General features: G+C 37.5%; 6 protein-coding genes across 9 annotated transcripts; 3 read left to right on the top strand and 3 right to left on the bottom strand.

Annotated features, from left to right (window-relative positions):
- Positions 1–472: 472 nt before the first annotated feature.
- On the bottom strand, positions 473–1947 carry LOC137719547 (heavy metal-associated isoprenylated plant protein 31). The gene is made up of 3 exons (XM_068458584.1): positions 1872–1947; positions 1572–1650; positions 473–983 (listed from the first exon to the last, which is right to left on the bottom strand). The coding sequence occupies exons 1-3, from the start codon at positions 1875–1877 to the stop codon at positions 655–657; spliced, it is 414 nt and encodes a 137-aa protein (XP_068314685.1). The 5' UTR covers positions 1878–1947; the 3' UTR covers positions 473–654.
- A 3478-nt stretch (positions 1948–5425) lies between these two features.
- LOC137720333 (uncharacterized) lies at positions 5426–9415 on the top strand. Its single transcript, XM_068459385.1, has 6 exons — positions 5426–6038; positions 7145–7737; positions 8041–8233; positions 8423–8487; positions 8625–8835; positions 8908–9415. The coding sequence occupies exons 1-6, from the start codon at positions 5877–5879 to the stop codon at positions 9268–9270; spliced, it is 1587 nt and encodes a 528-aa protein (XP_068315486.1). The 5' UTR covers positions 5426–5876; the 3' UTR covers positions 9271–9415.
- Positions 9416–10060: 645 nt separating this feature from the next.
- LOC137721509 (uncharacterized) lies at positions 10061–12729 on the top strand. Of its 2 annotated transcripts, none has more exons than XM_068460605.1 (6): positions 10061–10150; positions 10785–11380; positions 11648–11840; positions 11927–11991; positions 12074–12284; positions 12370–12729. In XM_068460605.1, exons 1-6 carry the CDS (start codon positions 10061–10063, stop codon positions 12727–12729), a joined length of 1515 nt encoding a protein of 504 aa, XP_068316706.1. The 2 variants fall into 2 exon arrangements, with proteins under 2 accessions (XP_068316706.1, XP_068316705.1); XM_068460604.1 differs by having other exon boundaries at positions 10779–11380.
- Positions 12730–13145: 416 nt separating this feature from the next.
- Positions 13146–17451, bottom strand: LOC137720847 (actin-depolymerizing factor 7-like). 3 transcript variants are annotated; one of them, XM_068459957.1, is made up of 7 exons: positions 17097–17451; positions 16612–16753; positions 15769–15860; positions 15514–15613; positions 14886–14926; positions 13575–13828; positions 13146–13477 (listed from the first exon to the last, which is right to left on the bottom strand). In XM_068459957.1, the coding sequence occupies exons 1-7, from the start codon at positions 17385–17387 to the stop codon at positions 13327–13329; spliced, it is 1071 nt and encodes a 356-aa protein (XP_068316058.1). In that variant the 5' UTR covers positions 17388–17451; the 3' UTR covers positions 13146–13326. The 3 variants fall into 3 exon arrangements, with proteins under 3 accessions (XP_068316058.1, XP_068316057.1, XP_068316056.1); XM_068459955.1 differs by lacking the exons at positions 13146–13477; positions 13575–13828 and having other exon boundaries at positions 14551–15007; XM_068459956.1 differs by lacking the exons at positions 14886–14926; positions 15514–15613; positions 15769–15860; positions 16612–16753; positions 17097–17451 and adding an exon at positions 14118–14189.
- A 4035-nt stretch (positions 17452–21486) lies between these two features.
- LOC137720555 (tubulin beta-1 chain) lies at positions 21487–24035 on the top strand. Its single transcript, XM_068459638.1, has 3 exons — positions 21487–21942; positions 22105–22374; positions 23077–24035. The coding sequence occupies exons 1-3, from the start codon at positions 21549–21551 to the stop codon at positions 23754–23756; spliced, it is 1344 nt and encodes a 447-aa protein (XP_068315739.1). The 5' UTR covers positions 21487–21548; the 3' UTR covers positions 23757–24035.
- A 1366-nt stretch (positions 24036–25401) lies between these two features.
- LOC137721496 (uncharacterized) lies at positions 25402–26777 on the bottom strand. Its single transcript, XM_068460592.1, has 2 exons — positions 26627–26777; positions 25402–26403 (listed from the first exon to the last, which is right to left on the bottom strand). The coding sequence occupies exons 1-2, from the start codon at positions 26700–26702 to the stop codon at positions 25883–25885; spliced, it is 597 nt and encodes a 198-aa protein (XP_068316693.1). The 5' UTR covers positions 26703–26777; the 3' UTR covers positions 25402–25882.
- Positions 26778–27155: the final 378 nt, after the last annotated feature.

Below are 27155 nucleotides of genomic sequence, written 5' to 3'. Positions count from 1 at the left end.
AGTGTAACGTTTGATTAATCTAACTTAAGTACAAGACTTAATTACTTTGAACACATATAAGTGATTCAATTGTTTAAGTTTGAATAAGTTATCCGATTCACGAATTTTAAAAATCAAATTCATTTAATGATACATAATATAAGTGACTAGTCTAACTTAAGTTCAAGACTTAATTACTTTGAACACATATAAATAATTCAATTGTTTAAGTTTGAATAAGTTTTCCGATTCATGAATTTCAAAAACCAAATTCATTTAATGATACCAAATGTAATCGTGATGATTTAAAATTTTAAATCTAGCCTCAATTAAAATTGACTACCACTTCACTAAATTAACTAATTCATAAAAATACATCTCAATAGTTTTAAAGGAAAATTATTTATGCACACTTTCTTTTTTACTTTTTGAACACTCCTATTTTTTATCGCTGTTGAGTTGAACAATTAAGGTTTGAAAACTCTCACGTAACTCGTACACAACATATTCTCATTTTGAAAACTAAAAATTAAATGAATATCAAACGAACCCTAAATCTTAAAACTCCATAAAAAGAAATGAACAACTCAAATTTAAAGCATGATATTAAAAAGCAAGCGAAAGGAGCTCAAAAACAAGTACAAAATTAACAAATTAAAAAAAAAAATTAATTAATCACATGATAGCACAAGCATGCGGATTGTCGTCGCTAAAAAGCGAAGCAATGGCCTCGTCGGACGCGACGGTGACGGAATAAACCGACGGAGTGTGGAAGAAGGTGTGGACGCCGGTGGTGGTTTCGTTCTTGTAAGTGTCATAGTAATGGTTGACAATGTAGGTAGGGTACTTGTAAAATGAGGCAAAGTGAGAGTATCCAGGAAAAGGCCATGGCTCTGCTGCTTTCCCAGCTCTCTTAATTGCCTTCACGACTTTCTTTTCCTCCAATGCATACCCCCTCACTATTATTTTCTGGATCTCCATTTCTACTTCCACCTCTTCCACTCCTGTTAAAATTGTAAATTACATTTGTTAAAAGTGAAATACAAAATAATAAATTATAATTTGAAATGCTGGGTAGGCCAAGATCTCATAAACAATAATGACTTATTTGAAAACGCTTTTAAATTGTCTGAAACCGTTTTTGAGAAAAATATTTTTAAGTTGCAAAAGCACTTCAAATGTTTTTTTTATATTTCACTTGTATTTAAAATTAAAATGAAAAACTGAGGGAGATTAAGACGTTAATAAAAGAGATACCAACCGTGATTTATATACGAAACGACTTATTATTTGCTTAATATATTTCCATTTCTATTGTTCCCAATTGTAGTTGGTTTGCAGGGGAAAGAAATACATAATATGTGACTCAAAAGCAATGAATACATAATTAAAAATGAAAAATTAAGGAAGACTAAGACGTTAATAAAAGAGATACTAAACCGTGATTTGTAAACGATATGACTTATTATTTGCATATAATGTATTTCCAGTTCTATTGTTCCAAATTGCAGTTAGTTTGCAGTGGAAAGAAATACATAATATGCGACTCAAAAGCAAAGAATAAAAACACCCTGTGTTATTAGGTGGTGTACCTTTGAGTTTGGAGAGAGCTTTCTTCAACTTGGAAGCACATCCTTCACAATCAAGGTTTGGAACTCTCACCTCCACAATCTGCAAAATCTATACATTGTCAATATATTTTCTTATTTCCGCAGTGACTGTCTATTTGCGTATGTGTGAGTTTTTACATCTAACCGCGGATATACATTAGTATCACCCTATCTCTCACTAATAAAGTATTGAGTGAGATAAGTTGATGGTAATATATTCTCGGTTACGCTCAAGTGTTTCTCCTGTATAAGAGAGAGAGAGAGAGAGAGAGAGAGACTCACAGACATGGTTGTGTAGCTCCAAGCCTCCAATGAAGGTATCAAGAGACCCCAACTCTAGCATTATATATGCAAGAGGAGACCCAACACACACACACACACACACACACACACACATATATATATATATATATATATATATATATATCTAGCAAGCATGAGAAAGAAGGTTCACGCGTGGAGTGGGAAAGCGTGAGTTTTGGTAGTTAGCTCAACCTCCAAAGCTAATCCTCTTCTTCTGTAATCTGTATCACTTTAACAACACAGTCTACAGTGCATTTTTCAATTGTTTTGAAACGCTCCAAGGGAATGATGGACAACACTAATCAAAACCATCATTTATCTCCCCATTTGTGTATGGCATGGCATGTAGGACCTTAATACTTAATAACCAAGTGGCCCAATCCAACAGTACTTGTTTAATTGGCTCTAATCCTCAATAATTTTCTTCGCATGACAATCTATTATTGGACTGAAACGCTACAATGTCAGTAAATTAGTTCTATGTTGATCTCCTAAAAGCATCTAGGAGTCTATGACATACAGGTCAAGTCTCTGTCTAAAATAGGTTCTGAACTCCTCAGTGGCTTTTGTTTTTCTGTCTCCACTGCTTACAAAGAACAGAAAACTGTATCAGCTTTAGCACTTCGAAGAGAATTTCACAACATAACAGAACAAAACTGCTTTCGTTTTTTAACACAACTTACAGAATCCCTAGGAATCTGCAGCTTTAAAGTTTAACTTTGAAGAAACATCAACAAAAATGAACAAAGCTCTACACACATACATACATACGTATATATATATATATATATAGAGAGAGAGAGAGAGAGAGAGAGAGAGAGGAGATTGGTAGGCCTAGTCGGTGGCGTTAATATGTTGGAATTGATATCTTATGATAATTTTATTCTCTTCAGTCAGGTCAGTGTTATGTCTCTTCAAGATCAGAGGCTTTACCGTTGCCATAATTTGTAACGCCTCTCTTCGGGAGCATAATGATCGTGACAATAGTTTTTTGAGGAAGAAAAGGCCTTCGGTGCTGGCCCTACTGGCATTCATAGACAGATTCTTACATCTTACCGGGGTATATTATGTATAAGTATAATACTCATCACGTGACTTAAGCGAGATATAATTTGTGATATCTCAATGTTTTTAGGCATCTTAAATTTACGAATTAATATGAACAAAAAAAAAAAACACGTTGGATTATGAGCACTAAGCAGCTGGTTGAAATAAACTCGGAACCGATTAAGGGGAGTGATTTTTGCATCCATATTTTCATCTCTTGTACATTTTGACGAACAAATCAACAGAAAATCATTGAAAAAAATTAACGAAAATACGCACAAGGTCAAAAGGATTGCAAAAATCACTTCTCATAGTTAATTGTTTTAGCTTCAACAAATTTTTGGTTAGATGGGGGCCCAAAGTTGCAGAAAGTAAGCCTGGTTCCGGTGAAGCCATGGGCATGTTCTATTGTCTAATTTCAAGACAAGGATGATGTTGCTATAATTTGATGTATGGTTTTAAGATAATGTATAAAGAGGTAACAACTTTCGGCTCCACCTCCACAAATATGAATTCAAGTCCAATTTAGAAGTGCCAAAAGGCCCATAACGCCATCTGTCTCACATCCATTTTCATTTAATGTAATAATAATACATCATATATAAATTACTGTTGCTAGAATTAGCATAAAATAAAGGAATTTTTTTAAGAAAAACTAATTAATGGGTTTGAAAACTTTGAGTTGTAATGATAATGATAAAATAAAGGGTAAAGTGAATAGTACCAGGTTTGACTTTTTAGTGTAAAAATATGGTTTTTCGTTAAAGTGAACAGTACCGCAGATTTTTCGTTAAAACTCCCATTTTTTTAACTTTAATCATTTAAGAAGATTGAAATTTAAATTAAATCCGGTGTTAGATTACATATTAATTATAATTCCTTGATGTGTCTTTAATTTGAAATAATTAATGTGCATTTTATTTAATGTCTCCCAAATATTTAAATTTATTAATATACAAATTTTAATTTATTTTTTAACCAAAAATAGTTTTTTAATTTATTAATTTTATTTAACATTCTTCAAACTTGAAAGACTCAATTAATGTACCTAAATGTGTGTACCGAAATGTATTATATTGAATTAATGTATTTAAATGTTAGTACCGAAATGTATGTACTAAAATATATGCACCGAAATATATTATATTAAATTAATGTACCTAAATGTGTGTACCGAAATGTATGCACCGAAATGAATTATATTGAATTAATGTACTTAAATGTTTGTATCGAAATGTATATACCGAAATGTGTGTATCTAAATGTATGCATAGAAATGTATTATAATGAATTTAATATAACTAAATGAATAAGACAAAATACATCGAAATATATTGTATAATAAAAATTAATTTACCTAAATGTTTACAATAAAATATATTGCAATAAATGAAGAAATTTTTGAAAGTGACGAGAACACACCCCTAAATAGGACAGGTGGTGTTCCTAACCAATTAAAGTTTGACAGCTAAATTTTGACTTACGCTCACTTGGACTAGGTGATTTATTTATTAATGGTGATTTATTTATTATTCAACGGATAACGAAGCCTTAAGTTAAGACCACTTGTTTCCCCTCATCCTACCAAGTGTGGAAAATGATTCCTGCACAATTTGTTTTTTATTCTTGTTATACACTCTGGACGGTATAAAATGAAAACAAAACTAGTTGGTCCCCACTCAGTTGGAAAACGTCTCATATGTACCTTACAAGTTATGGTGAAAATAAATACTCAATACTAGTGGGTCCCTACTCATAGAGTTTGGTATCAAATTTTGGAGCGAAGTCTTGCAAATATCCTAATGTTGGTAAAATAACAAAAAGAATAATACTTGGTTATTTAAAAGATAAGTACGAGTTCTTACTCAAAATTGTTTGTTATCGATTCATAAAACTTTGTGTTTATGATAGATCATTTAGTCATTGAATTGTATACAACAGATGAATGAAATTTGTAAAAGTATTACGAACCGTCAATATATTTCATAATAGATTGACTAAACGATTTAGTTTTAATTCTTTTTTTTTCTTTTTTAAATAAGTTTTGTAATGTGATTCATAATATGAAAGATTCTGATCATAAGCATAAAACTTCATGATTTGAACACGAATTTTTTTTTAATACTATTCTTAATCTTATCCATCCTTGAATAGAGTTCTCAATCATAGCCAAGCATTGTTGTAACAAAAATATGAAGCAAACAAAAAAAGATGAGCCACATGATCACGTGAAAAAAAAAGGTAATGCTAGGTAAACTAAATTTGTAAACAAAATTTATAAGTTAAATGATGTATCATTAATAGAAAAACGTTTGAGTAATAATCCAATATCAACTTTCATGTCATTTAGTTTATAAAATTTAGACTCACTGAGAAAGTCTATTTTGAAAAATATTAACTATTCACTTCCTGTGTTCGTATTCCTTCCCCCACCTCTCATCTATCTCTTTCTTTCTTTCTTCCTTCTATTATTTTTCCTTTTTCTATCCAACATTTTTTAACCAACTTTCCTTTTTCTCAGTCTCCCGATCTACTGCTAGTCGTACCAAATTTTGCTAATTACCAAAACAATCCTTTTCAATTCGGTCATTTCTCCATTTTCTTAAGCAAGTTCACGATCTAGATCTCATATCATATTTATTCTCTGCCTCCGCCTCCCACATCTACTTCCAGCATTAATTCAACTTCCACGCTCAATTAACCAACAAAAACTCAACCTTTTCTCATTGGCTCCCAACTAAACGCACCAACTTCATCTGCTCCATACAGCTTCAACCAGCCAAAACTAAACCCGACCCCTTTCAGGAAACAAGTTCCTCCTCCTACCCAGTTGACCAAATCCCTGGATTTTTTCCACCTGTGAAGTCAAATCTTGGTTCTCAGAGAACAAGAAGGAGGGCGAAAGGATAATTTAGAGAGTGTTTGCGGAGAAAGGGGATGAGAGAGAACGAAAGTACGCAGAGGCACTCCTTGTACACTCACTTCACGGAAGCTATCTTATATTTGCGGCCATTTATGAAGTCGCCTGCGAGATTTTCCGCTGTCTTCGTCTTCCTCCTCCTTGGTGCGTTTGTCTGTACGCGCCTTCTCAACTTCCCTGTAAGTCTCTTTGCTCTACACTGTTTCCGACACACCTGTTTCCAATATTCTTTTTTTATTTCCTGGTTTTTTGTTAATAGTTTTTCCAAACATTGATAAGGGTAAGAAATTGTTATTAGTATTAAAAAAATTTCATTTTATAATTTGTATTTTTTTTCTAACCGTAGAAAATTTGAAATACAAAATAAGATTTTTGGAATATCAATAATAATTTTATTAATTAAAATAAACGGTCAAGATTAAATTAAGTAATATTTTTATATTATCTGTTAATCTAATTGATATAATGTTGGATTATTAGTATTTATAAAAATACCATTTTATAAATATAAAAAAATTATTTTAGGCTCACAGAGTTGAATAGTAGAAACGTAATATCATGTGCAAATGGTAATGTCAAGAACTTGGAAAAATGCTAGAAGGTACGAAAGTCAAACGACGTCTGTCAAACGGCATGAATCGATGTCGTACGTCGTGAGAATAATGTAGGGCTGCTTAACATTTGCCGTGACTGTCGGTTAAAGTGCTGTCCTAGCATGCATTGATGGGACCAGCACGTAGGGTGGTGTCTCACCTCACCCCTGACGTCTATAAAATGGGGCACCTATACTTTTTTTTTTTTAATTGACGATAAGTGTGCGTCGTTAATCGAAATTGACTAATTCATCCCCAAAAGAATATGTTATTCCCAATCCTGATCATGGTGTCGACTGCATTGTTCGTAGAAAAATGGACAAATGATTATTTTGGTCCAACTAGTTTGGCAAAGTTTTACTTTGGTTTTTGTAGTTTCAGTTGTCGACATTTAGTCATATACTAGTGGTGTTGTGGAAAAACTTTACTTGTATAAGTTTATCTTATATTGTCGATCTCAAACCCGAATAAAAAAGAAAAAAGAGTGCATCAAGTAGTCAATAGCCGGCACTATATTTTTCACGTTCCCTATAACTAATTGTGACATGAAAAATGTTGTTCTCGTCGTTAGATGACAAAGGAATGCATACTTGTTGGTGTTTGCGTTGACGTAAAAAATGTTTACCTCTTTTAGGTTATTGGTTATACTGTTTGACATGCATCTTTGCTTTTGCGTCGAGTGACAAACACAGACTCTAGTTGATACTTCGCAAGGATCAGTAGTAACGACCGGAGCATCCCAAAAGCACCCTCCCGAAACTCCTGATATTCCCAAAAGTCTTCCACCCAAATTGGAAATCCCACTCAACTGCACTGCCTACAACCTCACACGAACTTGCCCATCAAACTACCCTACCACCTTTAGCCCAGAGCAAGATCCCGACAGTCCATCACCACCACCTACGTGTCCGGAGTACTTCCGTTGGATATACGAGGACCTAAGGCCATGGGCCCAGACCGGGATCACAAAAGACATGGTACAGAGTGCCAAGCGTACGGCCAATTTCAAGTTGGTGATCCTGAATGGCAAGGCGTACTTGGAGACATATCAGAAGTCGTTTCAGACGAGAGACGTTTTTACATTGTGGGGGATCCTACAATTGTTACGGAGGTATCCAGGGAAAGTGCCTGATTTGGAGCTCATGTTTGACTGCGTTGACTGGCCCGTCATTTTATCAAGGTTCTATAGCCAGCCTAATTCCACGGCTCCACCACCATTGTTTCGCTACTGCGGTGATGACAGATCACTCGATATCGTCTTCCCCGATTGGTCGTTTTGGGGATGGTATGGTTTCGTGACCTGTTTTTTTTTCTCTTTTGAAATCATGTTTTTCATTGATACAATAATTCATAACCTTAGCCCTTCATGGCTTGTGCTACAAGTTAAGTGAACATACTGATAATCTGCTAGTAATGCTAATGAATTTATTCAATTGGGTGCACAGTGCACCCTTAGAGTATCAGTCCTACACTAAACGAATCACAGTTGACGATCCAAAGATGGATTGTAATGCCAAATGTAGATTGGTGTAATTTTATTCTTATATCCGTTCAAAAATGATATGTAGGTTCCCATTTCGTTTTGTAGGTCGGAGATCAATATAAAGCCATGGGAGCTTTTGTTAAAGGACCTAGAGGAAGGCAACAGTAGGAGCAATTGGATAGACAGAGAACCGTACGCTTATTGGAAGGGAAATCCATTTGTTGCTGAAACCAGGAAAGACCTGCTCAAATGTAATGTTTCCGAGCAAACGGACTGGAATGCTCGCGTTTATGCTCAAGTACCGTCAACCAATTTCTCCTTTGGTTAATTGTTCCTATTGTACCTCTAATCTGCCTGTTAGCAATAGTACCATTAACCAATTTCTCCTTCGGTTAACAGTTCTGACAGTTGCTGTTTAGTAAAAAAATTCAGACCATGTGTAGCAATGGTACAGAATCTGACAATGCTTTTGAAAAATAAATCGCAGGATTGGATTAAAGAATCAAGGGAAGGATACAAGCAATCAGATTTGGCAAGCCAATGCGTTCATAGGTAGAAACATCCAATTATCAGTTGGAGTTTAATTTGGCTGAAACTGCTTTAATTATTGTCAACATATCTATGATCCAGTTTGCCCATGCTGTAACTAATTGCCTGACTTCCGTTTCCTCTATGCACAATCATTGCAGGTATAAGATCTACATAGAAGGATCTGCTTGGTCTGTGAGTGAAAAATACATTCTTGCATGTGATTCTGTTACCTTAATCGTTAAGCCCCGCTACTATGATTTCTTCACAAGAGGTTTGATTCCGGTGCACCACTACTGGCCCATAAAAGATGATGACAAGTGCAGATCTATTAAGTTTGCTGTTGACTGGGGCAACAATCATAAGAAAAAGGTAATAATTTCGATTGTTAGGCTTTTTCCACAGATTTCCATATTTGTTTACTTATTGCATTGGTTTCTTCAGGCACAATCCATTGGAAAGGAAGCAAGCAAAATGATTCAAGAGGATTTGAAGATGGACTATGTGTACGACTACATGTTTCATCTGTTAAGCGAATACTCAAAGCTCTTGCAGTTCAAGCCCACCATACCACGAAAAGCAGTTGAGCTCTGCTCGGAGGCAATGGTTTGCCAAGCGCAAGGGTTAGAGAAGAAATTTATGATGGACTCTATGGTGAAGGGTCCTGCCGAGAGGAATCCATGCGCCATGCCTCCGCCTTATGATCCGGCGTCTCTTTTTGCATTACTTAGGAGACAAGCAAACTCAATTAAACAAGTGGAAACATGGGAGAGGAGTTACTGGGAGAATCAGAGTAAGCAATCATAGAGATAGGGTTTCGTAGATTGATGTATACAGATGATTTTCCATATATTTGTTCCATCCACGCAAACAGAATTCTATACAAACTAGGACAAATGGGATATTATTAAATTATGATATTTTTAGTGGAATTGAAAGAAAATTAAAAATACATATTACTGCTCACTCGGGCCAAGGCCGGCCCTGAGGAGGTTCGGAAGAGGCGATCGCCTAAGGCCTCACATTCTGGGGGGCTGATTCATGTCAGTCACCTTCTCCGGCATCTTCTTTTTCTTGAATTAATTCAGTTTAATGTACATACTGAATTATCTAAATTTTTGGCCGTCGGATAGTGTGTGAAAAATAAAAAGAGATGTGTGCCCTAAAAAATTCGTGCTTTGAGTTTTATGAGGCTCAACCAGTCAAAACAAAAACGATCTTACTATTTCGAGAAATAAGTACCACCACTTAGATCCGTGGAATTTGGTTTCCAACTACGGATTTAGAAACATGGTTTTCCACAAAACTACGAGGACTCCCAAAAACTAGTTAACAAAGATTGTAAAAGAATATACAGACATTCAGAGCCAAAAGTAATTTTTTTTTTTTTTTTAAAGAAAACTTCGGCAGTATGAGGGAGCCAAAAGTTCTACTCGTTGTCGTACGAATCGGATAAATAACCTCGGGGATACGAGGGAGCCCAGGGTACTACTTGTCATCGTACGGATCAGATACTATTTTTCTGTCAACCGGGTCATATATTTATAGCCATTTGAGTTTTCAGACAAGGGCACTATCTTTATCTTGCGGCCATTTCATGGAGTCGCCTGCAAGATTATCTGCTATCTTCGTCTTCCTCTTCGTCCTCGTCGGCGCGCTTGTTTGCACACGCTTGCTCAACTCCTCCGTAAGTAATCATATATATCACTATCTGCCACCATTATTTCCAATATTCATCTTTTACTTTTGTTTTTATTTTATATTTTCTAATCATGAAGAACGTACAAGGCAAATGATGTTTGTCAAAACGACATTAATCAATGTCGTATGTCGCGAGAATATATGTTCCTCGGGCAATCACTTACTTCTAATGTGTTTATTCCGCTCATTTCTATTTTTAAGAAAAATTTTGATTAGAACATTATTTAGTCAAAATATAACACGTGTTACAAAACTAGACCGATGTATCCTCTTACGTTTTAACTAAGCAATGTTCTTGGCAAGTGGAGATACCCATCCCACAAGGCTATATCTTTCCTCTCTCTTCTAAGGCTGAAGGCAATCAACCTGTTACATAGAAGTTTTTTCTGGCATATGTTGCAAGTGTATTCGTTAATGTGAACTTCGTAGGTATTATTGGGCCACATATCGAGTAGAGTTGATTTCTAAAATCCTTCTAAATTGCGCTCCAACTATTTGCACCCCCTATGAGTGTGTTGTCGTATAAGATCAATCATTATGCTCTCTTTAGGTTTATTGGTCTATATAGCATTTTACTAATGAACTTTGTTTTCCTGTTTCTCCATTTTTAACAGACAGAGACTCTAATTAGTACTACTACATCTCAAGTACCTACATTAACCACCAAAACATCCCAAACATACCCTAACAAAACCGGTCAAATTCCCCAAAACCCCTCGAGCCAATTGGAAATCCCACTCAACTGTACTGCCTACAACCTCACAACTACCTGCCCTTCGAACTACCCTACCACATTCCACCCGGAGCAAGATCCTGATCGTCCATCACCGCCCACGTGTCCGGAATACTTTCGTTGGATACATGAAGACCTACGGCCATGGGCCCACACCGGGATCACACGGGACATGGTGGAGAGGGCTAATCGGACGGCCAATTTCAAGCTGGTGATTGTGAATGGCAAGGCTTACGTCGAGCAATATGAGAAGGCGTTTCAGACCAGAGATACTTTTACAATATGGGGGATCCTACAGTTGTTACGGAGGTACCCAGGGAGAGTGCCGGATCTGGAGATGATGTTTGACTGCGTTGACTGGCCCGTCATTTTGTCAGGGGATTATGACGGACCCAACTCTACTACTCCACCACCGTTGTTTCGCTACTGTGGGGATGACAACACACTTGACGTTGTCTTCCCAGATTGGTCCTTTTGGGGGTGGTAAGACTTCTCGACTTTTTCTTTTCTTGTTTCGCAAGAAAATCTGTTTTTTTAGTTGACAATTGGTGAAATATCCCCTTCTGAATGTATTCACTGATCGTAATCTCTTCTCATGTTACTTGGTTCTGTGATTACAAAGAGGGGAGCGTATACTTGAGATTGTTGAGAATCAGGCATTAGGGTTTCGGCCTGATCGACGGTCCAAAGATGAAGGAATACATTGTTTGAACGTGTTTGTGAAATTTGTTTACCTTCTTCCTTGTGTAGGGCTGAAATCAATATAAGGCCATGGGAGATTTTGTTAAAGAACCTAGAGGAAGGCAACAAGAGGAGCAAATGGCTAGATAGAGAACCTTATGCTTATTGGAAGGGAAATCCAACTATTGCTGAACACAGGCAAGAACTCATGACATGCAATGTTTCTGACCAGTACGATTGGTATGCTCGCCTTTATGCTCAGGTACTTTTACCTAGTAATCTCCATCTCATTTTGTTACTGTTCCGGTTTTACCATTGAGACCAAAAGTACAGAAAAAATCAACGCAGGATTGGTCTCGCGAAGCGCAGGAAGGGTTCAAGAGATCCGATTTAGCAAGCCAATGCGTTCATAGGTACAGTTTATGACTGCGTATTTATTGAACTTTCGACATTCCTAATTGCACTACTTTGCTCATTCCATGCACGATATTGCAGGTACAAGATCTACATAGAAGGCTCTGCTTGGTCTGTGAGTGAAAAGTACATTCTTGCATGTGATTCTGTTACGTTGATAGTAAAGCCCCGTTACTACGATTTCTTCACGAGAACTTTGATGCCGCTGCACCACTACTGGCCCATAAAGTATGATGACAAGTGCAGATCTATCAAGTTTGCTGTTGATTGGGGCAACAGTCACAAGAAAAAGGTACTGTAATTCAGTCGTTACGCTTTTTCTGCAGATTTCAACATTCATTTTTGTTAATATCATTGCTTTTCATTGGTTTCTTTAGGCGCAAGCAATCGGAAGGGCATCAAGTAAGTTAATTCAAGAGGACTTGAAGATGGACTATGTGTATGACTACATGTTTCATCTTTTAAACGAGTACGCAAACCTCTTACAATTCAAGCCTAGGATACCTCAAAAAGCGATTGAACTCTGCTCGGAGGCAATGGCTTGCCATGCAGAAGGGTTAGAAAAGAAATTTATGATGGAATCTTTGGTGAAGGGTCCTGCAGTCATTGAACCTTGCAGCTTGCCTCCGCCTTATGATCCGGCGTCTCTTTTTGAAGTGCTTCGTAGAAAAGAAAGTTCAATCAAACAAGTAGAAACATGGGAGAAGAATTATTGGAAGGATCATGAGCAGTCATAGAGAGGGTTATATATAAACACATACACATGGATATATATGTACTGGTGTATACAACTAGTTTTGAGTACTTACAGCTTAACCTATCTTATGATTACTCCTTTCTAAATATTATTAGCAGAAAGATTTTCCACCACAAGAACAACAACAAAGCCTTATTCCACTAAGTGGAGTTGGCTATATGAATCCTAAAACGTCAATGCGCTCGGTTTTACGTCAAATCTTCTATTAGCTCTAAGTACTTCATATCTTTTCTTCAAGTCTCCGTCCAAGTCTTCATGGGTCTTTCTCTAAACAAACATATCTCAATTTACTTTTCTTTCTTTTTTTTTCTTTTGAACTTGTCATCTTAATTCCAATCTTGAATTTTCGACCACTTGATGAAACCTTGAGATTCTGAAGCAGAGATGAAACCTTGTATTGACTAAATTAAACACATTGATGCAAGAAGTTGCAAATCATAAAAGAATTCATAATATTACAATAAAGTACACGGTTGGTATTGAACCCATACAAAGAAGAAGAAAATTACAAAAACAAAACATCTTCTCAGAAAAATGGACAAATGTAATTGTCAAGTAAGGGTTGAAGATCTGCTGCTTAAAGAGCTCGGCCTTTAATAATGTCGAGGCTCATTTCGCTCGGATCAGTTGCCTGCAACTCGACTTGAATGCCGTCAAGTTCCCTCTTGAATCGATCTCTAGAGCTTGCATACACCATCTTCATTCTCACCTTTGATATCTCAGGAGACCTAAGAAAATCAAGTTTCATGCATAACATTAGCACCTTAGAAAATGACGCTTAATAAAGGAAACAATTAACGCAAATTAGCTCAGTCAATTGATTACCATGCAATGAAGAAGATCTTGCTTTTCTGGCAGTTCTCAGAAGTGGTGAAATCAAAATCGAAGACAGCATAGCGGCACTCATCAGCAGGCAGCGACTCCGCGAAATCCTCATATGTTTCATCTGGGCTGCCAAGTTTCTCTACCACCACTTCTTGTTTGTCAATCTTGAATACAATGAATCGGTAATTTCTCTTCGCTTTTAGCTCCCCGAACTTGAGTTTGCATTCATCACTCACGGCCATGCCAGATACCGCCTACCCCAAACCAAAACCAAACCAAACCAAACAACCGTATTAAAAACCTTATACATATTACATATCTGAGGGGGAGGACGTTGCACGAGCGATATTCTAATCTAATCCAAACTATAGGGAAGGGAAGCGCGTACTCTGGTCAACTTAACTACGATCATTTCTGCCAATTATGTATTGTTCACAAAAAAGATTTCAAAAAGTTTTTGTTAAATCGAAGCTAGATTAAACTTGTAGCATGCGTCTTAACCTTTGTCATTAATTATTTTATTTTGAGAGAGATGAGACATACCATTTTGTCGTCGGAAAAGAGACGGGAGTGCAGTGCGAAATGAAGAAGAACGCCGGAAAAGAAAGAGATAGATGGAAAGTATAGCAGCAGAGGGAGAGAGAGCCTTATTTTTTGGGGGAGAAGGGCATAAGAGACCAGAAATTTGCGGGGAAGTAGAGAGTTTTAAGGGACGAAATAGAGGTTGAGAATTGTCTGAAGCTTCTATGGCTGATCATGTCCACAACTAATCAACTCCTTAATTATGTTATAATGTTTGATTTGGATACTTTAACATAAAAAGAAAAGAAGAAAGGGAAGTTTAACGAAAAGCTCTCGTACTGTTCACTTTAACGAAAAACCATATTTTTACACTAAAAAATCAATCCTGATACCATTCACTTTACCCCTTATTTTGTCATTATCGTAAAAACTCAAAGTTTTCAAATCTTTTTCATTGGTTTTCGTAAGAAATAAAGAGTCCTTTATTTTAGGCAAGAGAACTCGAAACAAATTACGATAAATAACAACTCAAGGTTTATACATTAAGAACTACAAAAATCATTTCTGAACACCGTCAGACTATTTTAGACTACGGCAAAATCGTGATGGTGCCAATGCTACGTGACAGAAGTGAGCCGTGCCATACAAAAGAACGACTGGAAAATTGACATGATATTCTTCTTCGCTCGTGAAACGTCATTATCCAACGAAATTCACTACTTTGGGTCCTTGTTTCTTCTTCTTTGATTTTACAGTACTTTCTTGTGAAAGAGATGCAGAACCAACTACATCTGCAGACTTGTCTTGTGTACCGCCACTTTTCTTCTCATCTATGAAACTGAAATCGTCCTCAAGGTCGTCTCCACTGAGAAATTTTGTAACCTTTCCTCTTGGCAGATCACTTTCTTTCCCTGAAAAGTAGAAGGCACAAAATATTCAAAATCGACGAGAGTACTTTGTAAAAGACCTGAAAATACCACAACTTTTGTCATTATATAGTACTAAAATTGTGAGAGGGTGAAGGGAGGAGCCGACATCAGTTTTTTTCTAAAGTAGGTTATCCAAACCTGCCCAAGAATTAAAACCCGTTATTAAGAATATGATTGATATCGTATAATTGGACAAAAAATTCAGAATCATTTGCAGAAACATGATCAAGGTGATTGTAGTTTTGCCTAATCCTGAGGGAGTCAGTATTCCCCACAAGATAATGAAATCAGAAGAGTAAGGAAAAGGTAGATATTTCTTTCCAACGCCTTGGTCTAAAATCAAATTGCTTAAAACTTAGACCTGCGCATTTATGCCACCTTAATCTGCTACTAATTTGTTGGTTAGAACATCAGATGATGAAAAAGTAAATTGAGAACTCAAGAACTCCAAGGAAAGACAAAGTAAGGAATTCTAATGGAAGACTTACACGAGTGAGCAGATCTACCAGCAGACATCGAACTGTTGCTTTTGTTAGGACAATCCTTCGCCAAGTGTGTTACACCCCCGCAAATTTTACAACTACCACCCTGAGAGATGAAATTCATTCATATAGGGAAGTGTCAGATTTCATTCATGAAGTAAATTCGCTCAGATGGCTCAACCTTCAATCAGTAACATCTATGTCCTGAAAGTTCAACCCCTTTGCTATGACAAGTCAATTAACAAATATTAATTCATTTACCTTTGGATAAATCCCATGAGTATTTTCAGGGCAGTTCTTGCTCAAGTGACCTGTCCCATTACAGATAAAGCACTTGGCAAATTTAGTTCCTCCTGCATTACCAGATAAACAAAATGATTAACAAAGCAGTAACATACCCATAGAGTAAAAATGTTATTATCAGAGTGCACATGTCCCCCATATGTAATTGGGTACTCGAAGTGACATTAAACCCACTCAACATGATATATGCTACTTGCGATGTATAATTAAAAACTCGATAATGACAAACAAATATCCCATTTGCAATTATCTGAGTAATGTGTACAGCCCAGTAGAACTTTGGGAAAAAAGAACACATGATGAAAGACTGGTGGTGGGAGGAATTTGACAACTCATATGAGCTTTCGACAAATATCCTCTTCTAGACTTTTTCTTTCAGTGGCATGCAGTTCTGAACAACATAATATATGTCAAGTTTTCAACCCTCCTAACTATTCAAGTTCATGTTTATTCAAGCTACATTCAATGTCCCTCCATAAATTTTTTTGGATAATACGTCAACAGTGAAACCAAAGATTTTAGCGCAACGATTACTAATTTCAGTAAAGGTAAATGATTTCAGCTGGAAATTGTTGAAACCTAGTGCTTGCCAATAATATATGCTACTTGTGAATCGTGATGCTATAAACCATTGCATCGCTCATGTAAACTTCAAATGCATGCTGTCATGTTTAAAAGACCGGTTGATCACCACTACACAGACACACTAAAGAACAGCCAATTAACAGCTTCCCATATGTGCCATCCGAATATTAAGCCAACTTAACATAAGTACATAACCTAATCGATTAGAAGGATTACCGTCTTCAAGAGGGTAGGGGCAGTTCGAAAGCGAATGTCCATTTTCCCCACAATTATAACATAACTTCTCAGCCACAGAATCGTCTCTCTTGTTAAGGCAATTCTTGATGCTATGCCCACGTTGCCGACAATATAAACATATCTGCAAGAATCAGATAATCATGACGATATCAAAACAGGAATTTCATCCACTCCACAGTCCACAGTCCACACCACAAATAACTATATTTCAAATAAAAATCTAACTCCATTAACTTCTGCAAATAACCATTCAAAAAGCCAAATTCGATTCAAGCATCCACCACCATTTCCAATTACTAAGAGCTAAACAAAACATACCCACAAACCCATATGCATTTATAATCCATTTTTCCAGTTACACTCATGAATTTCATTTCGACGACATGTACCAAGTTTCATCAATCCGAGAAATACCCAGATAAAGAAAACTCAAACTAAATCGGCAAATTGAAAAAAGACCACACCTTGTGCTTATCCCACTGAAATTTCTCGGGGCAGAGCTTGGCGATATGTTCGGTGGATTTACAGATGAAACAGCTGTCGCCGGGCTTCATGCCGGGGACTCTGAGGGGGTGTTTTCTATGGGGGTTTTTGCTGGGTTTGGCTGGGTCGCTGGGTGCTTTTTTGCGCTTGAACGAGCTCTTCTTCTTGTCCTTCTTCCTAGTTGGGTCTTTGGGCGGAGTCGGCTGTTTAGCCAGTTCTGGGTGTTCTGCTCGGAATTTCTTGCGAGCTTCTCTCTGTCTCTTGCTCACCATTTTTGTCTCGGACGCCGAAACGAGAGCTCTGGGGGTTCTGGAGGGTTTTGGGAGAAGCAGTAAAGGGTTCCACAGTTCAAGGGAACTGGAACGGTAACTCTTCGTATCAAGCTGCTGACTTGGGCCACGGGCCCCATGGGCCTGGCGTTGTTTGTGTTGGTCCGGTAGGAGTGATGACTAAATGGGCCAGGCCTTCTAACTTCAGCACGATTCTATTGGGCCTTGGGTCCAATACAATTTCAGCTACCATCCGATTTTTCTTGCACGTTTCGATTGAATGAGACTACTCTCCGGATCTTTTATGTGAGGATTTTAAGGATCTTCAAATTATGTCCGTTCATCGTATATTGTGTAATCAATTTTTGTCAGACACTACTCATATTTAATTTTAAATAAAAGTACTTAAAATGATTTCTGACCAAACAATATACGATGAACGAACACGATTTGAGAATCTCCAGGATCCGAAGAGGATGCTCATTCATTTCAATTAACTTATCTGACACCTCCTCCCCACCAAAAAAGGATCAAAAGAGAAACTGCCGAACTCAAGAACATGAATGTTGGGTTTGCTTGGAATGTAAGCAAACTAAAGGTGTGGCACTGAACCATGTGAGAGCTATAACTTTTCAGCTCTTTGCCACTGGCCTCCTCCTAAGCCAATAACCGCCCTTTGAAGTCGGCGAATAACTTTTGTATAACGGAATTGTTATTGTTGCGGTCCTATAATAATTACAAATTAATCATATATTGGCCTTGTATTTGAAGCATGAAAACGCGTGGTAATGCATAATTCGCTTTGGATACAACAATTGTGGCATTCTTGTTGTAGTTCAATATGTACTGTAATATATAGCCTTTTCATTATAAGTTCATATCCTCGTATTACGAAAAATTAGTCTTCATGCACGCGCTCATGCGCGTGCAGAAGACATCTTTTGAATCACGGTATGCTAGTTACAACTTACATGTTTTAAATGTATTTGTATGCATAAATTGACAAAAAAAAAAGTCAAATATTTGAAGTAAATGAATAATTTTAGATTATCCTAGAAGAAACCCTTCATAAACCAATTAAAGTAGTCAAATTCACATAATAAAATCTGTGACATCCCACATCATCCAGGGGAGTGATCCTTAAATGTATATTCTCATATCTACCTAGCACGAGGCCTTTTGGGAGCTCATTGGCTTCGGGTTCCATAGGAACTCCGAAGTTAAGCGAGAAAGGGGCTAGAGCAATCCCATGATGGGTGACCCACTGGGAAGTTGCTCGTAAGTTCCCAAAAACAAAACCGTGAGGGAATGGTAAGCCCAAAGCGGACAATATCGTGCTACGGTGGTAGAGCGGGCCCGGGAAGTGGTTCGCCCCGGGCCGGGATGTGTCAAAATCGGTTTCTATAGAATTTAGATTAAGAATAGAGAAAATAATATTTAATAAATAATTGATTGAATCACATTAGTGCTAGTCCATTGTGATGATAAATCAACCCCCTTCCCCTTAATGTAGATAATATTGTTTGTTTAAAAAAAAAACAATCATTTGACAATTAATTTAATCACATTAATATCCGCGAGCAAAATACTTTTTTTTTTATAAAGAAAATAATATTTAATAAATAATTAATTGAATCACATTATTGCTAACCCATTGTGAGGCTAAGCCCACCACATTTTCCTTAGTGTAGATAATATTGTTTGTTAAAAAATATATATATATTTGACAACTTATTTAATCACATTATTATCTATGTTCGAAATACCTTTTTATAACCGACATTACACGCCTCTTAAGATGTTTTAAACACAACATTCATGATTTTTCTTATTTTTTATTATATTTTTTTTCCCCTTCATAGGCACCATCAACTTTCACTCATCCTTCTATTTTTTTTTCCTCTCTTCCCACTTATATTTTATAATGATCAGATTACCAAATTACCCATGCATTATTTGATATATTCTATTAGGCTCCTTTTGAATTTTTTTGGTTGAGGGGCAATTTTGTCCTATGAATTTTTGTTGAAGCTGTGACCCCAAAATGGGGCTCTGGCTTTCTATATAAAAGATAAGTTGTATGTAACAGGTTTTATAGCTTCATCTCTCTGCATTCTCATCACGTAAAATAAATAAAGTTGAAACAGGCTACAAGTAAGTCTCTGCAAAAATGAGTGCACATCGTGAATCAATAGCAATCAAGTGACATTGTGATAATGTTAACAAAATTTGGTCTTCTTTGGTAGTGGGTTGTTGCCATATCTTAGTAGCTTTAAAATCATGGAGTTTCTTAGCTTTGGCACGAAGGGTGGAATGATGGGTACACTTGATCTAGCTACTTCCATCTCATTCCATGATGATTATGACGATGACGAGGACAACTTGCTTATTTCTCTTAGATGGTGATCCACACTTCTCTTTTTACCTCTCACACATTTTTCTCAATTTTTGACTATTGAATCCGTGAAGGACCATCGGTGACTATGCTTTCATAAAAGCATTATTGGGTGGTGGTTCCTCTCTTTTCTCCTGAACCCCAAACAAAAAAAAGATATCGCCATCAATTCAAATGAATTGAAGAATATCAAATGACATAAATTAACAAAAAAATATATGCGATGTAAAAAAGATTGTGTGGGTAGCACTACCCAATTTTCTTGTGGGCCACTTTCACTCATCAAAGATTGAGTAAAAGGTGGGGTTGGTATAGACCATGTTTATTTTAGTCTCCAACTAATAGGATCTCACTTCACTCGTGGGCCAAAAATATAATAAGAAAATGCTTGAAATGTGACATTTAAACCATCTAAATAAAGTCTCTTAATTTAAGTGTCGATAAATATACACCACACTTCATGCAATTGGTTTCATATTCAATAGATGTGAGAGTCCAAACCAATATCGACGACTTGTTCTAAATTTTCCCAAATTGTTTTTAGCTGTTTTTTATTAATGAAAATAGAGATTCAAATTTAAGACCCGTTCGACTATTACAAAAAGAAAATGAGTAATACGATTAGACTATGTCTTAGGACTAGTTTATAAGTGATTATCCATCAAAGATATGTTTTTTTTCTAATATTACAAATGCTAAAACCTTATAAAAGAGATATTCTTGTGTTCGAATGACCACATTGTGCACTATACACTAAAAGTGAGATCGCAAAAGAAGGGTGGGATCATAATACAAAAAGATGACGTGTTTTACGTTTATGACCAAATAATCACATAATTTGATCGTCTGACCTAAGAATTAAGACATAGTGTGAAGGAATAAACACATGCTTGGTGATGTATCCCAAATTTTGAGAAAAAAAAAAGATTAAAACACTTGCTTAAAAAGCACTCTCACCAAAATTAAAACATAAACACACACTAAATTTCCTTTTTAGTGATTATTTAAAATAGAAGTAACAAAAAGGTTCAAAGTGCTACTCATGGTCACTCAGTATTACGGTCCGGTGGTATTCCTCTCCATTTAGAAGTGAGAGGTTTTAGGTTCGAATCTCGTGGATGGCGAATTCCATACCAAATTAGGCTGCCCATTGTGTGACTTTATCGAACTTCTCATCATATAAAAATATCGATATACTAAAATAAAAGTGCTACTCACGTGACCGACCCTCTATAGTCCATTCCAGTCACGTGTCCCGGCGCGGAACTCACGTGCGACTCTGCAAGAGTTTCTCTTTTCTCTGTGTTCCCATCCAAACCAAATCCAGCATTACCCAGTTAACCCACAATTCCGCTGGCGCGTAACCGTCATTCCCCTCACAGCGCGTAGAACACAATCTCTGCAGTCGTTTCTCAAGCGTTAAACACCCCATCCCTGCAACCACACCAGTCCTCCGTACTCCTTGACATCGAACCGTCCACCAAAACAGACTCAAACATACCGAACCAAATCAACTGTTGAGATTCTCTCAAGTCTCTACCATAATTGCACAGGATCGGACCCTTCTGGCTTCCAAAATTACACGTTCGCTTTTCAAAATTTAAATTCCCACTCAAACCAAACGGCGCCGTCAAACATGTCCGTCATCTCACCCGCTATAAAATACCAGACGTCAGTCCCTTACTCTCCAAAACCCTTCGTCTTCTTCCTTGACCATTTCTCTCTCCCAGAATCTTCTTCTCTTTCTTCACTCTCTCTCCTCCACCAAAATGCGTGAGATTCTCCACATTCAGGGAGGCCAGTGCGGCAACCAGATCGGCGCCAAGTTCTGGGAGGTTGTCTGCGCCGAGCACGGCATCGACTCCACCGGCCGATACCAGGGCGACAACGAACTCCAGCTCGAGCGCGTCAATGTCTACTACAACGAAGCCAGCTGCGGGAGGTTCGTCCCACGGGCCGTCCTCATGGATCTCGAGCCGGGAACCATGGACAGCGTCAGATCAGGGCCCTACGGCCAGATCTTCCGCCCTGATAACTTCGTCTTCGGCCAGTCCGGCGCCGGAAACAACTGGGCTAAGGGTCATTACACCGAAGGCGCCGAGTTGATCGACTCGGTCCTCGACGTCGTCAGGAAGGAAGCCGAGAACTGCGATTGCTTGCAAGGTATTATTTCGAGTTCGATTTTAGTTTCTAGATCATTAGATCCGTGTGCATTTTTTGAAATTTGGAGTGTTTGGATACAAGATTTTGATTAGACTCTGTTTGGATACAATTTCTTTGTTTAGTGTGTGCGAATTGTGAGGTTTATGACTTGTTTGGCTACAGGATTTCAGGTTTGTCACTCTTTGGGTGGCGGGACTGGGTCCGGAATGGGAACTCTGCTCATTTCCAAGATCCGTGAGGAGTACCCGGACCGAATGATGCTTACATTCTCCGTGTTTCCGTCGCCGAAGGTGTCCGACACCGTCGTTGAGCCATACAATGCAACTCTCTCAGTTCACCAGCTTGTTGAAAATGCAGATGAGTGTATGGTTTTGGACAACGAAGCGCTCTACGACATTTGCTTCCGAACACTGAAGCTCACTACTCCCAGCTGTGAGTTTTCTTTTCTTTGTATAATGTACCCTGTTGAGTCATAATCATAGTTTTTGAAGTTGAATTTGAATGTGTTTTACGGTACTCTCTCGGATTTAGCATTTATCTGCGGGATTAGATATTTTGTATTGTATGCTTATGTCGTGTAAAATTTAATTGGAATTGTGAATTGGAGGAATAGTGGTTAATACATTGGTTTTTCAAGAGTGAATTGTTCGTCTTTTCTCTGTTTGTATTTGTATTGAAAGTGCAGATGATTAACTTTGTATGAAGTATTAGTTGTGCACTTTGGGCTTTTGATTATTTGTGTGTTTTTCTGTATTGACAAGATATGGTTGAGTCTGTTTGCATTGGTATGGTTGTTCTTTTGCCGCTCCTTTTGTCTCGGGTCACTGTTTTGTAAGTTATGCAATTTGACTAATTGGTTCTGCTTATAAACACAGAAGCTGTAGCCTTGTGCAATTTACGTTCACCTGTACCCTGTAGCTTCTTTTGATGCTACCTTTTTCGAATGCCTTTAGAAATTGTCTTAAAAATGGCTCTGTGGTTACGTTTTGTATCTTATAAATGTTTATATGTTTAGATTCTTACTTGTTGGTCTAGTTTGCAAGACAATTGAGGGCAGTAGATGTTTTTGATATTGAGTTCCTGTTGCTACGTGAAACACGACGTGATCTAACCAACGATTTCTCATTGGTTCAGTTGGCGACCTCAATCATCTTATTTCTGCTACCATGAGTGGCGTAACCTGCTGCCTTCGTTTCCCTGGTCAACTCAACTCAGATCTCCGCAAGCTTGCTGTTAATCTCATCCCATTCCCCCGATTGCATTTCTTCATGGTTGGGTTTGCTCCGCTCACATCCCGTGGATCCCAGCAGTACAGGGCGCTGACTGTTCCAGAGCTCACTCAACAGATGTGGGATGCAAAGAACATGATGTGCGCCGCTGATCCACGTCACGGGCGGTATTTGACTGCTTCAGCCATGTTCCGTGGCAAGATGAGCACCAAGGAAGTTGACGAACAGATGATCAATGTTCAGAACAAGAACTCATCCTACTTTGTTGAGTGGATCCCGAACAATGTCAAGTCCACTGTTTGTGATATTCCACCAACGGGTCTGAAGATGGCTTCGACCTTCATTGGCAACTCCACATCCATTCAGGAAATGTTCAGGAGGGTGAGTGAGCAGTTCACTGCTATGTTCCGCAGAAAGGCTTTCTTGCATTGGTATACCGGAGAGGGAATGGACGAGATGGAGTTCACCGAGGCAGAGAGCAACATGAACGACCTTGTTTCGGAGTACCAGCAGTACCAGGATGCTACAGCCGATGAGGAGGGTTACGACTATGAAGAGGAAGAGGAAGTTCAGGAGGAGGCTTGATCTCGATCGCAAACGTTCTCTTTTTCGTTTGAGTTGTGTTGCGGATTTAAATACGGTTCTGTTTGGGGTTTGGATTGCTGGATTCTGGTTCGTTCTTCGGCCATGATTCGCGTGTTGGTTTTTTTCATTTTCCTTAGTTTTTAGATGATAGCAGTTGAGTTGTCTGAAAATATGTTTATCGAATGTGTTAATCGAGCCTATGATACGAGGGTGGTGTTAAGTAAAGATTAAGATGATTAAAAATGCATTTTTGTTTCTTTTGTCAAATTGTTAATCTTGGATTTGCCTTTAATTACTACCTTCATATGCATTTTATTCATGAATTGATAGAAAGTTTTGGTTCGTGTTTTTAGTTTCGGTTTGATTTTCAATTGGTTCGGTATTTAATGTGATTTTTTTCAATTTTTGGTTTTTCGAACCTACTCCTATATTTTGGTGTCTATAAAAATTCCCGTTTTCGATAATCAGATTAAGTAGGCTATCCAAACCACTCAGGAGCCAGCCTTTGCATTAAGATATGTACCTACATGGAGGTAAATCTACTTTGTTCCACTGTTTGACACAAAAATGTCTTTTCGGCCCAGCATTATGTGGTTTCACCTGGTGTGAAAGTTGTCTTAATCATTAAGGATTGAGTCATACCAAAATCTTTTTCTATCCGCATCAATGTTAATTTTATTGATTGCGGACAATCACTCAATAAATCGGTCTGCTAATGAAACTAAGCCATGGCATTTCTTAATTCTGATGAAATGTTGAATGTATGTGGTCGTCCTTTGAATTGAGTTTGGGTGGTTGTGAATCTGGTGATGGTGGGGTAAGTTAAAAGCCACCATACTAATGCGTGCTTTCAGTTAGATGTCTCTGTCGTTCGGGCCCCTGGCTAAGCCCTAAACCTAAACCCACCAACCAACCAATGTTTATATTGAATGAGGATCCTTTCTAGATCCTCTTTGTGAGGATTCCGGAAATCCTTTAATCACGTCTGTTCATCATACATCATGCGGTTAGTTTTTATCAGATACTGTTTATATTCAATTTTAAATAAAAAAATTTACAATAATTTCTGATCGCACGATGTATGATAAACGAACATGATTGGAGAATTCCCGCAATCCTCACAAAGAGGATCCTCATTCGTTTATATATGAATGCAATTTGACAAACAAACTGATAAATCATGATGCGTAATTGGCAACCATTGAGGATGATGATGGTGTGTATTGTGTAGTGTGTCCAAAAGCATATGATGCGGCACACTGTAATTAAGTCCAGCATAACTCATTTAGCCCAATCATTCGAAAACTTCGCCGGTTTCTCATCTTCTACACTTTGAAGTTATTCGAGAGAAATTCCACTCATGTATCTCGAGTTCAAAATTTCATATTTTCTTAAATTAATGGGAAAATGCACACCAATTAACCTATCAAACAAGGTAAATGTCCCTTTAATTTTAATTGACCATTTTGTTTTTGGCACCATGCTATACATATTATGGTACGTCCACTACTTGTTGGCCAGGCTAATTTTCTTTTTACAAGAAGTGATTTTCATATTCGAATTTTTTTATGCATTTTTTATTTTTTACGTAATTTTCCAAATTTTCCGTCAATATTCATGTTAGCATTCAACGAGAGTCATCCTATAAAAATTATCTTCAAATTTCTAATTCCGCCCTTGACGCCAACTCAAGAAGCAAACATACATATAAAGGCTGTAGAAAGCATTTTTATTATTAAATCCATCTGAAAATTAAAGCATACAAAAGCTAGAACACAAGCTTTAACAACACACATAGCTCACTTAATTAATCTACATACGCAGTACTTCTGAATTCTAAGTTCCATATATTGTAATAATTTAAACAACACATAAAGATATTTTGGTGCAGAATATCGAGCCCGGCCGGATACTCAGCCCTTGGTGCATTCATGATGGTGTACTTACTAGGAGAAATTTTTTTTTTTTTTTGTGACCGGAACACGAGTGGTACACCACTTGTTTTTATATAAGTGATGGAAAATTTTATTTTTTTAGTTATTAACTTTTTAACACACATATCTCACCATTTGTATAGTGACACAAGATGTACCATCCCGTGTTCCCGTCACACTGAAAAATCTCTCTTAGTAAGGAGCCTGGGCTGGGGCACCCTCCGCTGGTGTATAAGAAGTTGCCAAGTTCACTGAGTTGATTGGCCCTGGTGCTGTTAATTTCGCGTTGATTGGTCCCGGTGCAACATATCCAGAGCTACGAATCTCCGACATCTCTCGACGAGCATTTGCTCCTTGTGCTTCACAAAGTTTTGGTAAAAATACACCTTCACCAGCAGCAAGATTGAAGTAAAGGTCAACAATGTTGGGGCAGTTGCCGTAGCACTGAGGGGAGCAAAGTTTTTGTGTGAATCGAGACTCCAGGAGAGAGTCCGATGAGATGCCGTAGGATTTGCGGTCAAGCCCACAAGACTTGATGCACTTCTCGCTCTCGATCCAGTCCTTCAAGTTATCGGCCTCAATTTCCGATGTTCGGCACGTGTACGCTTCCTCTCCGCTTCTTCTCACATGCTTCTCAAGCACACAGCGTTTGCCGGACGATGACACCGCGAATGCGCATGCATCGTGCTCTAGATTCTCACATGTTATTCCTCCTGCATGCATGCATCGTATTATATATTTTTTGCAAATAATTAGCTGGTTATCTCGATAAATATTGATTGATAACAAGTTGTTTGATAAATATTGTTGGTTTTCAACGAAAACTGAAAACCGACAACAATTACTAAACAAGTTTTCAATTTTTAACAAATGAAAAAATGAAAACTGAAAACGAATGAATATCAGACGATATGGTGGTAATGATCACAAACCAACCTAGAGTGGCTTGGACACAAACCGCAAGGGCAAGAGCCAACACTGCAAGGGTCTTCAAGCACAAGTTAGAAGCCATCAAAGAAGCTAGGGTTTCAGAAATATAAACTTTGTGCCTGAGCTACAGAGAGATGAAGAGGAGGAGAAACTTTTATTTTAATTTATATTTTGTGTAAATGCATATGGTGGGGGGAGTCATTATATAGTTGTAGGGTTAACTGTAGCATTTAGAAAGAAAACTATATATTTTAAATTATTAATTAACAGATGGTCGTCGACTTTGAATAAGTGAAAAAGTGGACACGAACCCTAGTTTAGAATTTCGTAGAGAGAGAGGTTTGTTTATCATGACCTTAATGCCAATTTTGACATACTAGTCAAAGTTTATGTGGCAACTTGTTCCTCCGCTATCAACGGCATAGATGCATGGTTTTATATTTATATACCAAAATACCATGTAGATATATGCCATATTTTATATCCATGTATATATAGTGCTGTCTGTAGCAGTGAAAAACAATCTTTTCTATGC

The sequence above is a fragment of the Pyrus communis genome, chromosome 16 (assembly GCF_963583255.1).
Source record: "Pyrus communis chromosome 16, drPyrComm1.1, whole genome shotgun sequence".
Taxonomy (NCBI): Eukaryota; Viridiplantae; Streptophyta; class Magnoliopsida; order Rosales; family Rosaceae; genus Pyrus; species Pyrus communis.
This window is presented reverse-complemented; position numbering and strand designations above follow the sequence as displayed.

Coding starts and splice junctions, on each gene's coding strand:
- LOC137719547 (XM_068458584.1), bottom strand. Junction 984..1,571: donor AGCTCTCTCCAAACTCAAAG/GTACACCACCTA, acceptor CAATTTTAACAG/GAGTGGAAGAGGTGGAAGTA.
- LOC137720333 (XM_068459385.1), top strand. CDS start 5,877: ATGAGAGAGAACGAAAGTACGCAGAGGCACTCCTTGTACACTCACTTC. Junction 7,738..8,040: donor GATTGGTCGTTTTGGGGATG/GTATGGTTTCGT, acceptor TTCGTTTTGTAG/GTCGGAGATCAATATAAAGC. Junction 8,488..8,624: donor GCAAGCCAATGCGTTCATAG/GTAGAAACATCC, acceptor CAATCATTGCAG/GTATAAGATCTACATAGAAG.
- LOC137721509 (XM_068460604.1), top strand. CDS start 10,061: ATGGAGTCGCCTGCAAGATTATCTGCTATCTTCGTCTTCCTCTTCGTC. Junction 11,381..11,647: donor GATTGGTCCTTTTGGGGGTG/GTAAGACTTCTC, acceptor TTCCTTGTGTAG/GGCTGAAATCAATATAAGGC. Junction 11,841..11,926: donor ATGCTCGCCTTTATGCTCAG/GTACTTTTACCT, acceptor AAATCAACGCAG/GATTGGTCTCGCGAAGCGCA.
- LOC137720847 (XM_068459957.1), bottom strand. CDS start 17,387: ATGGTGAGCAAGAGACAGAGAGAAGCTCGCAAGAAATTCCGAGCAGAA. Junction 14,927..15,513: donor TGGTAGATCTGCTCACTCGT/GTAAGTCTTCCA, acceptor TCAGTTTCATAG/ATGAGAAGAAAAGTGGCGGT. Junction 13,829..14,885: donor CACAAGACAAGTCTGCAGAT/GTAGTTGGTTCT, acceptor GGTTTGGGGTAG/GCGGTATCTGGCATGGCCGT.
- LOC137720555 (XM_068459638.1), top strand. CDS start 21,549: ATGCGTGAGATTCTCCACATTCAGGGAGGCCAGTGCGGCAACCAGATC. Junction 21,943..22,104: donor GAACTGCGATTGCTTGCAAG/GTATTATTTCGA, acceptor GTTTGGCTACAG/GATTTCAGGTTTGTCACTCT. Junction 22,375..23,076: donor GAAGCTCACTACTCCCAGCT/GTGAGTTTTCTT, acceptor TCATTGGTTCAG/TTGGCGACCTCAATCATCTT.
- LOC137721496 (XM_068460592.1), bottom strand. CDS start 26,702: ATGGCTTCTAACTTGTGCTTGAAGACCCTTGCAGTGTTGGCTCTTGCC. Junction 26,404..26,626: donor TTGTGTCCAAGCCACTCTAG/GTTGGTTTGTGA, acceptor GCATGCATGCAG/GAGGAATAACATGTGAGAAT.